Genomic DNA, 12166 nt, shown 5'->3' on the forward strand with positions numbered 1-12166 from the left:
GGGCGGGTGGGGAGCTTGGTGAGCAGCTGCTGCCCAGGGGGGGCCCGCAGGGCCCCGTCCAGGTCCCAGGGAGCAGCGGCCACGCCCCAGCCCTCAGCCTGGCCTCTGGCCGACCTGCTGGCCCATGGGAAGAGGTCAGAGCCCAGGCCTGGTGTCCACATTCCCTCTGGGAATTCTTCCTGGTCCTCTAGAGTGCTCCCCCCCTCCCCACCCCTGCTGTGACTCAAGGCCACACATTTGGTGGCTTAAAGTAACCCCCAATTTTTTGTCTTACAGTTCTGGAGATCGGTCCCCAAAATGGGTCTCACTGGGTACTGTTCAGCTGTCAGTGTCCTTTCCCGAGGCTCCGGGAGAGAACCCGCCCTCTTGACTTTTTCAGCTTCTAGAAGCTTCTGCCACTCTCTGACTCACAGTCCCTTCATCTTGAGAGCTCTCATTGGCCCGCGGGGTCTCTCTCATCAGTCACTGTGACCCCAGACCCTGCCTGGGTAGTGGCCCTCCCTCAGTGTCCAAGTGCCTCTGGCCACTCTCCCCCAGTCTTTGCTTCTGTGGTCACACATTGCCTGGGGTACTCAGGACCTTACCCCAGCTCTGCGGCCTGCAGAGTCTTTGCCATACAAGGAAACTCACGGGATGAGGACGTAGGGGGCTTTGGGGACCATTATTTAGCTTATATAGTCTCCCTGGTCACCCCCAGGGCAAAAGCCAGCCCCAGCCTCTCACATGGCCCTGGGTGATCTGCCTGCCTCCCCGTCTCCCTCTCTGCCTCTACCACACTGGCCTGGCCTCCCTGCTGCTGTTGAGCCTTTGTGGGTGCCTGGAATGCTCTCCCTCTAGAACCCGACGTGGCTCCCTCCCTTCCCTCCTTCATATTTTTGCTTGTTGCCTTCTCAGTGTGGCCTTCCCTGCCTTCCCTACTAAAAAATCTCAGCCCCCCAATACTCCTGACCCCCTCCCCTCTCTGCTTCCCTGTCACTCGTCACCATGAGACACATGGCACTTAGTTATTTATTGTGTTTCCCTCTCCCCTGCCCCGTGGCCTCCAGCCGGCAGGAGTTTCTGTCTGTTCAGTTTCCTGTGGGGCCGAGGCTGCCGACTGAGCCAGGGCTCATTTACTGCTGAGTAAGTCAAGGGGCCACAGGCTGAGGCCGCTCTGCACCTGCGGTGGGTGGGGCAGAACAGGAAGCTGCTGCCCGAGGGACTGGGTGAGACTCGGTGAGGGACTGGGTGAGACTGTGCGGCGATGCCAGGAGCTGGCTGCAGGCTTGGGGAGGCAGAATTTTGAGGGGGCTCCAGCTGCCTGAGCAGGGCGGGGCTCCAGCACCGAGTTAACCCGCCGGGACTGTCACCTGGGCCAGGTGTCCCCCTGGGGGGACCTGTGGGTGGGAGCTGCCTCGTGCGGGGGAGGGGCTCCAGGGGTCGCTGGAGGCCGCGGTCAGTTGGGGGCCCTCTGGTGGTGCCCATGAGGCCACCTGACCACCCCACCCTGTGAGGGCCTGGCACCCAGGCTGGTGGCCGGGCCAGTGGTTGGCGGAGCAGGTTGATGGCAGGTGGGGACCTGCCTGGTCCTCCCAGGGGCCTGGGGTGGGTGCTGGGTCTGGGGCCGACTCCTCCTGTCCAGTTCTGGGGGCCCATCCTGCCAGGCCTCGTCGCCTGTGCAAGGACCCCAGAGGGCGGCCGAGTCCTTGTCTCCTCCACTCGCTCAGGACTTGGGCACGAGCTGGCAGTAAGGGGAGGAGTCGGGGTGCAGCAGGTCCTGGGGCGACAGGGAAGACGAGGGTGAGGGGAGCTGGGAAAGGAGGTGGGAGGGATGGAGACGAGGGGAGGGAGGGACAGAGGTGGGAGGAACCGAGGTGGCAGACTGTCACTCAGAGGGAGTGACACAGGGACACACAGGAGGGGACATGAGGGACTGAGACTCAGGCCCAGGAATGGTCTCAACTGGCGTCCTGACCTGCTGTGTGACTCCAGGCAATCCCTTATCCCTCTCTGGGCCTTGTTCTGCCCATGAAAGTCCCAAGACATGGACCCGTTCTACAGAGGAGGGGACTCCAGGCCCAGGAGGGGAGGGGGCTCGCCCCGGGCGTCGTGGGGAGCTGGGGAGTGGGCAGAGGGAGGACCGTCCCCGACCTAGTTGCCTGGGTCCCCACGTACCTGGTACTGGTGGGCCTCTGGCTCGGGCCTCAAGGGTAGAGGCAGGGACGGGGGCTGCGAGGAAAGAGCACAGGTGAGCTGGGTCCCCTCGGCGCCCCAGGACCTTTGACCTTTGGGGTTCCCACAGGCCCAGATCCCAAGTCCCCTGGAAGCCCCTGGGGGCTGTGTTCATGGGTCAGCCACGCGGCTCCTGCCCTTGAGCCACAGCCTTCATTTTTAAAGTTTCTCTTTTCATTAAGTTTTGTAATTTGTGGCCCCAGTGGAAGGGGAGACTGTCCCCACCTGGGAAGTCCAGGAGGGTACAAGAAGCCAGGCCACCCGCCCAGGCGGGGACTAGGAGGGCCCACTGGGTCGTTTCCAGAATAAAACCCGTGGACCTTTGAATGTCACGTGACCTGAGTGTAAGGAGGGCCAGAGCGGGAGAGTTGGTGGCAGGTGACACCCCGTGGGCAAGCTCACAGCCCCTCGGAGGGAGGAGGAGGAAAGGAAGCCCCCGCCCGACTGGCAGAGCTGAACTGTGTGTGTGCCAAAGGACACTGGATCCAAGGGACTTTTCTGCGACAAGAGACAAAGGGAGGTGGGGACAACTAAAGGGACACTTCTTTAAACAACCCAACAGGAAACGGAGACCAAGGCAATGTTGTGGACGACTGTGCACCCAGAGCACTGAGCCCGCAGCACTCAGCCAGAGCACTCAGCCAGAGCACTCTGCCCAGAGCACTCAGCCCAGAGCACTGAGCCCGAAGCACTCAGCACAGAGCACTGAGCCCGGAGCACTCAGCCCATGAGGAACTGGAGGGATCCTGCCCTCCAGGGGATAAAACGCAGGTCGTGCCCAGCGGTGTGTCCCTGACCACCAACTACCCGGTCTTGCCAGACCATCCTTAAAGTAAAGCCTGGATCTTTGCAGACCTGTGTCCCTTGGTGTCTTCTTTGCGCCTGGCCAGGTGAGCGGGTTTCTCACGTGTGCCAGGGGCAAGGGCGACTTCCTCTCAGGGTCTTTTCTTTATGATTTTTAAAATAAGGAGGTGGGGAGGCTAAACTGGGTGTCAAGGCGCCCCAGGCACCGTGGCCAACTCGGAGGAGAGGCGCCCTGTGAGAAGCCGGTTTTAGGGCCCAGGCGCTGTGGTGACGCCTGTCATCCCAGCAGCTTGGGAGGCTGAGGCAGGAGGATGGCAAGTTGGAGGCTAGCCTCAGCAACTAAGTGAGGCCCTAAGTCACTTCGACCCTGTCTCAAAATTTAAAAAGTAAATAAAAAATAAAGAGGGCTGGGGGTGTGGCTCACTGGTCAAGTGCCTCTGGGTTCTGTCCCCAAAAACTAACAAAAAACCGGGCACGGGCTTTAGGGGGCCATGAGGATGGGACTCACCAAGGCTGCGCTCGTGGGCCCCGTGTTACTGAGTGGGGTCGCCAGGAGGACTGGAGCGGGCATCACTTCGTACACATTGTTGTCACCTGAAGGAGGGGGGACCAGCTGGTGATGGCGCCCCAGCAGCTCAGCCCGTCCCTCCGTTGACTCATTCATTCGCTAACATTGGTGCCCCCCCAAGGGCACTGGGGAGCCATGGAGGGCTTCAGAGCAGAGGAGCTGGATCCAGGAATCCCGGGAGGGACCCTGGGTTCCCCATGAGGATCCCCCGCATGATGGCAGGAGGGACAGCCACCGAGAAGGAGGAGAAGCAGCTTGGGGGGGGGCCTGGGATTCTCTGGGCTGAGTCCAGGCCCCCAGGGAGGCCCCTGATGGGGGGACGGCGGAGGGAGGTGGCAGCTTACCAGTGTCCGCGCGGGGGCCCAGCTCCGGCTTCCCTGAGGCGGTCGCCCTGGGGTGCAGGGAGGGAGCCCCGTTAGGTGGTGGGTGGAGAGAAGCCAGGAGCCGCCCGGTCCTCCCTCCCTCCTGCCCTCGGGGGAGCAGGGACGCACCTGGGGCCCCTGCAGCCTCGGGTCACCAGGAGGAAGGCCAGGCTGCCGGCCAGCAGGAGCCCGGTGGAGAGACAGCCGATGATGGTGGCAGCCAGGAGCCCGGCGTCCAAGGGCGGGGACGTGGCCGGCAGCTTCTGAGGCTGCTCTGGGGGACGAAAGAGGACAGTGATGTCCCGGGGCTCTGCCAGCCCTGAGGGCACAGAGTCCCCGCTCTCGCCCCTCGAGGTCTCCGTTTCCAGGGACCTGCTGTCCCCTAGATGGACCTCCGAGGTGTCCCCACCCTGCTGCCCGCTCTGTGTCCCTCACTCCCCAGCTTCAGAGACCCGAGGTGCTGGCTGCGCTCTGCGGGAGATGTGGGGACTCGCAGGATTCTTGAACCTGCCCTCCCGGCTTGGACCCCGAGTCTACCTGACCCCCAGCCTGGGGACCTCCCAGGCTTTATTCTCAAGCTGTTGTCCCCAGCCCTCTGGCAGCTAAGCAGGTAGACTCTGAGGTCAGAATGCAGGGGTTCAATCCTGCTGGCTGTGTGACCTAGGGCCAATTACTCAACCTTTCTGTGCCTCGGTTTCTCCTTCTGGGGAGCAGGAGTCAGACTGCGACCTCCACTGTCCAACCAGGTGGGTTCTGTGTCGTTCCACAGACGAGGAAACCGAGGCACAGAGGTGGAACGACTCGCCTGAGGGTTCATGGTGCTCGGGTCCTACCCAGGCCCCCTGGACACTTGACGATCCCTCTGCAGCTCCAGGAGAGGGGCCCCGGGAGCCCCTGAAGTGGGTGTGAGTGACCTCAGGCTCAGTGGGAGGGGTCACCGTGTAGACTGTGTCCTTCGTGTGTATCTGTGTGATCAAATTAATTCGTAGTTTGTGTCTCTCATTCATTTCTCTCAACCTCTTCTATTCAAAGTGTCTGAAACCTGTTTGAAAATGTAACAGGGGACAGGGGGCCACCCACACCCAGGTTTGGGCTGTGTCCAGGCCTATCTGGCCATTGTCCCCAGCAAGGCGGCTCAGTTAAGCCCATTCTGCAGGCCCAGAGGCTGCCTTTGGCCCGGGCCGAGAGCTTTCTACTCTGGCGAATCCTGCAGGTGGCAAGATCAGATTAAGTGGCTTCTGCGGGTGACTCAGGCAGGTGGGGCCAGGCAGGAAGTCTCCAGCAGCCGCCCATCTCAGCATCAAGGTCCCCGCACCCCACGGCCCAGGCTTCCCGCGGCACCAGGGCTCTCCCTCCCGCCAGCCTCCGGGTTCGGCTTGCTCTGGCCCTTGTCAACCTCGCGGAGGACACCAGGCCCTGCCCAGGGCCTGCCACAGCAAGTGCACTGGCCGCTCTGACGTCACTGTCACAGGCTGAATGTCCCTAATCTGAAAATCTACACCCCGATGCTCCAAAACTGCAGCTCCTGGAGTCGACATAACCCGAGTGGAAAATTCCACCCAGAAAAATTGCATAAAGCCGGGCGCTGGGGGTGGGGGGCGGGGGGGCGCACACCTGTAATCCCAGCCGCTTGGGAGGCCGAGGCAGGAGGATCAGGAGTTCAAAGCCAGCCTCAGCAAAAGCCGAGGCCCTAAGCAGTTCAGTGAGACCCTGTCTCTAAATAAAACACAAAATAGGGCTGGGGAAGGTGGCTCTGTGGCCGAGTGCCCCTGAGTTCAATCCCTGGTACCTAAAAAAAAAAAAAATGTGCAGAAAACCCCTCCCAGGCTGTGTACATCAGGTGCCTGTGAAACATAAAAGAGTTTCCTGTTTAGACCTGAGCCCCACCCGCAAGACACCTAATTGTGTTTATGTCAGAATTCCAAAATCCAAACGTATCCCAAATGCAAACACTTCTGGTGAGATAAGGGACACCCAACCTGAATTGTCATTGTTATTTTCCTTTGCCTTGATTTTCTCCAACAATGACTAAGTCATTTAATTAATTAGGACATAAAGCCCATAAGTGAGGACGTCTGGAAGACGCTGCCTCTGGTAAGCTGAGGGCTTCTCTGAACCTCAGTTTCCTCTTCTGTAAAACAAAAGAAAAGCACGTATCCTTACAGGGCTGCTGGGTGACCACAGGCTGTTGGGGAGGGAGCTCTTCTGGGAGCTCATGCCCCAGGGGAACGGGGTGCAGCTGAAGCCATCGTCCCCTTCGGCCACCCCATGAGTTTTCTCACGGCTCTGCTGCCTTTGAGACTCTGCCGAGTCTCCATGGATGGCGGCGGCCTCCCTGGCCGTACAGAGTGAGCTCTGAATAAAACGGCCTTGGCTTTTGTCCCTTGGTGGGCCTTTGTTTAGTTCCACGGCTGAAAGGGCAGCAGCTGCCCCTTCTCCAGCTGGGAGGCCCCGTGAGTCTCTCCAGCCCCGGCCTTGGATTTCCTGTATGTGAAATGGGCTCAACACATCACAACCCGAGGAGGCGGAGGGCAAGTGTTCAGGAAGCGCCCTGACAGGACGCAGGCTGATGGACAGCCCTGGGTCAGGCCCATAGTTTGGAGAAACCTGCGCAGAGTTGAAGGCACGAAGGTGCCACCAGGTTTGGGGACGACAGGCACAAGCCGTACGTGCTTCTGAGCCCCGTTTCTGCCACTTACTGGCCGGGGACTTTGGGCTTCCCTCTGTCTGCCTCGGTTTCCTCAACTATAAACTGGGGGCAGCCACAGTAGCCCCCCACGGCGGCTGCCCTAGGCCACGGTGTCCTGCGGCAGACTTGCTCTGCCACCCTCCTTTCCAGTCAGGAACTGTTATGTGACACGGGCTTTCCCAGCCAGATGGACCCAGAAGGGACCCGCCCTGCGAAGCTGGTTCCCAGGATGCCCTTCTTGCTCTCCTGCCTAGCCGTGCCAGCTAAGCTCACAGGCCCTATGATGTCCTGCCACAGGCCCTTTGCACAGGCCGAGCCTTCTGTCCAAACACCTCCCCCAGCTTCTTAGAACTTCCGTGAAGCCTGTTGAAGGGTCGCCTTTCGAGGGCAACTTCCCGATGCCACGTGGGTCCCCTGTTTACGCCCTCGTAACTCCTGTACGATTTTTCAGTGCTGCGACTGTTCCTAATGTTGTATTTTTATGAGCTGAGACCCAGGTACCATCTGTATTCCCTTTTGGGCAGAAGCCCTGGGAGGGCAGGGCCAGGGCTGCCTGTCACTACTGTGTCCTCGGCACTGCCCAGCCCAGGCGGGCACAGAGGAGGCCCTTGGGGAGCGTTTGCTGAAGGATGGGTACGTGAGCAACTGAGCCACTCAGTGCGCCTGGGAACCCCAGGCCTGCCTCGGACTCTGATGTCCTGAAGTCACCGGTGTCTCGATTCCCCCTTGAGCAGAGCAGAAATCCAGCCCCTGCTGCACTCGAGGGTCAGTCAGGTCACACCGCGAATCAGATCACATCCCTGTTTAAAACCCGCTAGTGGCTTCTCAGCAAATGCCCCCCATGGCCTGCGAGCCTGGCCGTGTGCCCCCGCCTGGCCTCCAAAGCCACCTTGCTCACCCCTTGGAGCCTCTGCGTCCGCTGTCTGCGCTCTGACTATACACCAAGCCGGCCCAGCCCCAGGGCCTTGGCACCTGCCGCTCCCTCTGCCAGGGCCTCTGTGCGGGTTCCCTCCTGTCCTGGCTCATTAAAGCTGCTGGAACCGCGCAGCGTACACCAGGTGCCTTGGAAACCGTGGAGTGTGGTTCTCACGGTTCTGGAGGCTGGGAGTCCACGGTCATGGGCCAGCATGGTTGGGCTCCGTCAAGGGACGCTGTCTTCCTGCTGGGTCCTCACGTGACAGGGGCTGAGCCGCTCTCCTGGGTCTCTTCTAGAAAGGGCCCTGACCTCGTCTGCAGAGGCTCTGTCTTCTGGCTTCATCACCTCCCAGTGACCCGCCTTTTGGTCTGGGGACACAGCTCAGTGGTACAGTCAGTACTTGCCGACGGGTACAAGGTCCTAGGTCCCTCCCCACCGTCACCAAACAGCAGGGATAAATGCCAAAGGCACCACCTTTTTTTTTGTCCTGGGGATTGAACCCAGGGGCACTCGGCCACGGAGCCCCACCCCAGCCCTGTTTTGTACTTTATTTAGAGACAGGGTCTCACTGAGCTGCTGAGTCTGGCTTTGAACTCGCGATCCTCCTGCCTCAGCCTCCCGAGCCACTGGGATGACAGGCGTGGGCCACCACACCCCACTAGGTCCCCCCTTCCAATACCGTCACCTGGGGTTACGGTCCCAATGTATGAATTTGGGGGACATGACCTCCCGGCCATCACCCCTCTCTCCTCAGCCTCCCTCGTCTGGCCTCCCTGATGACCTTCCCCATGTCACACTGTCCCATTTCGTCTTCCTTAGTAAATCATAGCTTCTCCGTGCCTCGGTTTCCCCACCGGTAACAGACACAATAGTGGCTCTGCCTCTTGGTTTAAGGTAGAAACAAGTCACCGTGGGGCAGTGACTCTTAAGCAGGGGTGACATTTCCCCTGGAGACCTTTTGGAGGGTCACGACCAGGAAGCCACGTGATGACCAGGGACCTGGGATGGGACGCTGGACTCGCCCTTGGCACCCTCCGGGGCTCCAGGTCATTGGGCCGTGGGAATCACGGAGGGGGAGGGGGAGGGCGAGAAACTGCACTCTGGGGAACGCGCTGAGGGCGGCACTCAGCTGCCAGTGCTGCTGTCCCCTGCCCTGTCCCCGTGCTTTGCCTGAGTGTCAGCACACCCTGACCTGTGCCCATGAGGATGGAGAGATGCAGTGTCTTCCTCAGGACCAGGCATACAGGAGGTGCTCAATCAAGGTTTGATTGACCCCTGCACGTGGCGTCACTGAGAAGGTGCCTTCCCTGGGGTCTGTCACAGGCAGACACTCTGGGGGCGCTTTAGTTAAAGCGCTTGAAGACTTAATGACATCTGCAAGGCCTGGCATACAGTAGGTGCTCAATCAGTGTGTGTGGATGAACCAGAGAACCTGGGGAGTGGGTCTGTGTGGGGCCTGGGAATGGCGGCGCTCAGCTTCCTGCACTCACCGGCCACCCGGACCTCGGTCTTGGCCCTCATGGTCCAGGCGGGGTTGATGGCCACGGCCACCTGGTAGGTGCCGCTGTCCGACGGCTGGGCGCGACGCAGCAGCATGGAGCCGTTGGGGAAGCCCACGACGTCGCGCTGTCCCAGGGCGCTGCCGTCCCGCTGGGGCCGCTGCAGCCCAGGGATGTAGGTGAAGAGCCTCGTCCCCCCGTGGGCCTCCGCCCCCCGGTACCAGGTGAAGTCCTGGAAGCTGTCCGGGACACCCTGGAGGGACAGCAGAAGGTCCTGGTTCTTCTGAGGCTGTTCTGGAATCTTCTGGATACGGAGGGCTGCCCGGGAGCCGTGGGGTGGCCAGAGGGCCAGGATGCAGGCTGTGGGAAGGAACAGGGAGGCCCGAGATTGGGGCGCGGGGAGGGACCCCGTCATTGCCCTCCGCACAGAGCTTCATCTGGGGGCAGAGCCCGAGCGCGGGGCACTGGGAACAGGGCTGGCATCCATGAGTGGTGTCCCCTCTGGGCCCAGGAGGGCTTCCTGCCCTGAGGTCATCAGGGTCCCCAAGTTCATTGATGGCACCGCTCCTTCCAGGTGTGACACGCTCAGGATCTGTGTGTGTCTGTAAGCCATGGTGCCCACCCCAGGTGACGTGCTACCATCCCCGACATTTTCCCCTGGTCACAAGGGGTACAGCAGGGAAGCAAACACCCACCCCTTCCTGCCCCCGTGGTTCTAGAATGTTCTACAGACAACCTGGGAATGGACGTTCCTCTCATGATTTCATCTTCCCCAATAATCGTCCTTTCCTTCCTAGAAGACACCCGGCCCTGGGCCCAGGGCCACCCTCCTCAGCCGGCTCCCTCCTCACCTGAGAGCAGCAGGCGCTTGGTGAAGCAGCTCAGAGTCCCCATGGGAACAGTCCCCCGGTGTCCTGTGGAGATGCCAAAGGCCACAGGCGGGACCCCAGGAGGCCAGAGGGCTGGGCCCGCTGTCTGAAGGGCTCTGTGGGACTCCCTGAGGCCGGCCCAGCCCCAGCGCCCCCTCCACAGCCTCCCGAGCTCCGAGCTCCGAGCTCCGGTGCCTGAGACGGGCGCCAGGCACTGGTCGGACCAGTTTCCCAGGGTGACGGAGCCTCCTGGGGCCTCCAGGACTCCTCCCCCGCCCTCTAGCCTCTTCTTCCCACTCAAAGTGACTGTCAGCAGTGAAGCCCTCACCACAGCCACGGTCCCAGCAGCCTCCAGGGCAGCCCTCCCCCTGCAGCAGACCCCATCCAGAAACCACCTCACCTCACAGATGAGGAAACCGAGACTCCATCCGCTTTGAGGCCAGGTGGGATTCCACCCGCGCCTGGCTCACTCTGAAGGGCTCGGCTGTTTCATTCAGGCACACGGGCCCGTGCCCAGTCCTGTGCTGGGTGGTGCTTGTGACACAGCGATTGGGACGGTCCTGTATCCATCTTCAGCTGCAGGAGACCAGACCCCAGAGAGCCCCAGGGGACACCCCACTTAGCCTGAGGGGTAGGAAGCTTCCGGGAGGAGACCTGGAATGGGAGTCGAAATGGGTGGGGAGGATTGAGGTGTGGACAGGGCTGGGCCAGCCTCCGAGGTGCCCTGTGGTGGCTGCAAAGTCCCGGGTGAGGGAGGGGCTTGCCAGGCTGGGGGAGCCTGAGGGATCAACTGCATCTGGTTTGGGGACACAGCCTGGGCGCTGGAAGGTCCCGGGTTGTGCTGAGATTGTAGCGATTAGCCACATGGGCTAGTTCAATATAAGTTTAAATAGCCACTTAAAATATCAAAAAAATTAAATAGCCATTTAAAGTGTCTATGTACATAATGTATTTCAATGTACATTTTAAAATGTATTAAAAAACGAGTGCTGGGTGTGGTGGCTCACACCTGTGATCCCAGCAACTGGGGAGGCTGAGGCAGGAGGATCCCAAGTTTGAGGCCAGACCTGGTTACAAAATGAAATCATGGCAACATCACGATGAAGAGCCAAGGCCTGGGGAAGGGGCTGGCTCCCCTCCCCTCCTGTGGCCTTTCTCCAGGGAACCCAACTCCCCAGGGTCCCCACCTGCTGAACTGTAAATCACCCTCTCTAGGAGTCTCTAGGAGTCTGAGGACTCCCTCTTAAAAGGTAAGGCCCCTATTGGAGGCTTTGAGGTCAGAGATGCCACAGGTGTCTGTGAAGAGTCCTTTCTTCTACTTGGAACTTTCTGGACTCTGTAGGGGAGCAGCTGTGTCACTAATTGCTGGGCAAATTGACTGCAGTCGAAACTGTAACCTCGGGGGTTCTTAGAACTAGATGGAGTCTCAGGAGGGGAACTCTGTCGTCTAGATCTCCTGCTGCCCGTGGTGACATCATAACGTCCGCAGGGGCTGGGGCTGGGGTTTGGTGGTAGAGCGCTGGCCTACACACGGGAGGCACTGGGGTCCCACCTCAGCACCGCATAAAAATGAAATAAGTAGAGCTACTGTGCCCACCTGCCAGGAAAACCAGTCTACACAGAAAGATAACGGCCTCCAGTGCTCTACGGTCTTTGTTCCCCGCGCCTGGGAACTACCTGTGGTGACATTTCTGCACATGTCCTTGGTCACCAAGGTCGAGAACTCCATCCCCCCCGTGTCTTGGCCGTTAAGAGGGATAAGCCTCAGCTCGGCCACAGCTCCAGAGCGGCAGCGCCTCTGGATCAGCAGCGAGTCCACCTGCCCTCCAGCCTCGGGCACTTGGTCTCTCGCTGAGTGGCCTCACAAGACCCTGGCTGCAGGATCTTGGGGCTGCGCCCCTGAACCCCGCTTCCTCCTCTGGAGGATGGGAATCCGCAGGGCCACTTCACGGAGGGCTCAGAGGAGTAACGGGGGCTGTGCGCAGGTGGCTGTCACTTACTGTTGACCTTGTCCCCACGCGGGGTTTCCAACCCCCCACCTCCCGGCTGCCTGGGAGGTTCCCCGTGGTGTCACAGTCAGAACAGCCCAGTCCTTCTTGCTGCAGTTTTGGGATCTCCTGTCAGATTTTTGCCAATCAGCAATTACAGCAGCCAGCTGTTCCGGATTTTCCAGTTGATGAAGCAGCCTGAGAGAGATCTCCCTCCTCTCTCTCTCTCTCTTTCTCCCCCTCCCCTCCCCTCCTCTCCC

At 60.4% G+C, this 12166-nt stretch overlaps 1 protein-coding gene and 1 long non-coding RNA gene across 2 annotated transcripts; one reads left to right on the plus strand and one right to left on the minus strand.

The window, feature by feature from the left end:
* The first annotated feature begins 1129 nt into the window (after positions 1-1129).
* Positions 1130-3063, plus strand: LOC125612587. The gene is made up of 2 exons (XR_007343030.1): positions 1130-1215; positions 2774-3063. It is a non-coding gene; the product is annotated as an uncharacterized LOC125612587 (long non-coding RNA).
* Ceacam19 (CEA cell adhesion molecule 19) lies at positions 1158-10067 on the minus strand. The gene is made up of 7 exons (XM_048790723.1): positions 9901-10067; positions 9041-9409; positions 4075-4219; positions 3928-3974; positions 3524-3609; positions 2155-2208; positions 1158-1756 (listed from the first exon to the last, which is right to left on the minus strand). Exons 1-7 carry the CDS (start codon positions 9941-9943, stop codon positions 1703-1705), a joined length of 798 nt encoding a protein of 265 aa, XP_048646680.1. The 5' UTR covers positions 9944-10067; the 3' UTR covers positions 1158-1702.
* Positions 10068-12166: the final 2099 nt, after the last annotated feature.

This window comes from Marmota marmota, unplaced genomic scaffold, assembly GCF_001458135.2.
Source record: "Marmota marmota marmota unplaced genomic scaffold, marMar, whole genome shotgun sequence".
Taxonomy (NCBI): domain Eukaryota; kingdom Metazoa; phylum Chordata; class Mammalia; order Rodentia; family Sciuridae; genus Marmota; species Marmota marmota.

Bases quoted from the DNA above. Each gene is read 5' to 3' on its own strand.
- Ceacam19 (XM_048790723.1), bottom strand. From the start codon at position 9,943: ATGGGGACTCTGAGCTGCTTCACCAAGCGCCTGCTGCTCTCAG. The intron at 4,220-9,040 runs GTGAGTGCAGGA...TTCGTCCCCCAG, and splicing joins GACCGAGGTCCGGGTGGCCG to AGCAGCCTCAGAAGCTGCCG. The intron at 3,975-4,074 runs GTGCGTCCCTGC...CCTGCACCCCAG, and splicing joins CGAGGCTGCAGGGGCCCCAG to GGCGACCGCCTCAGGGAAGC.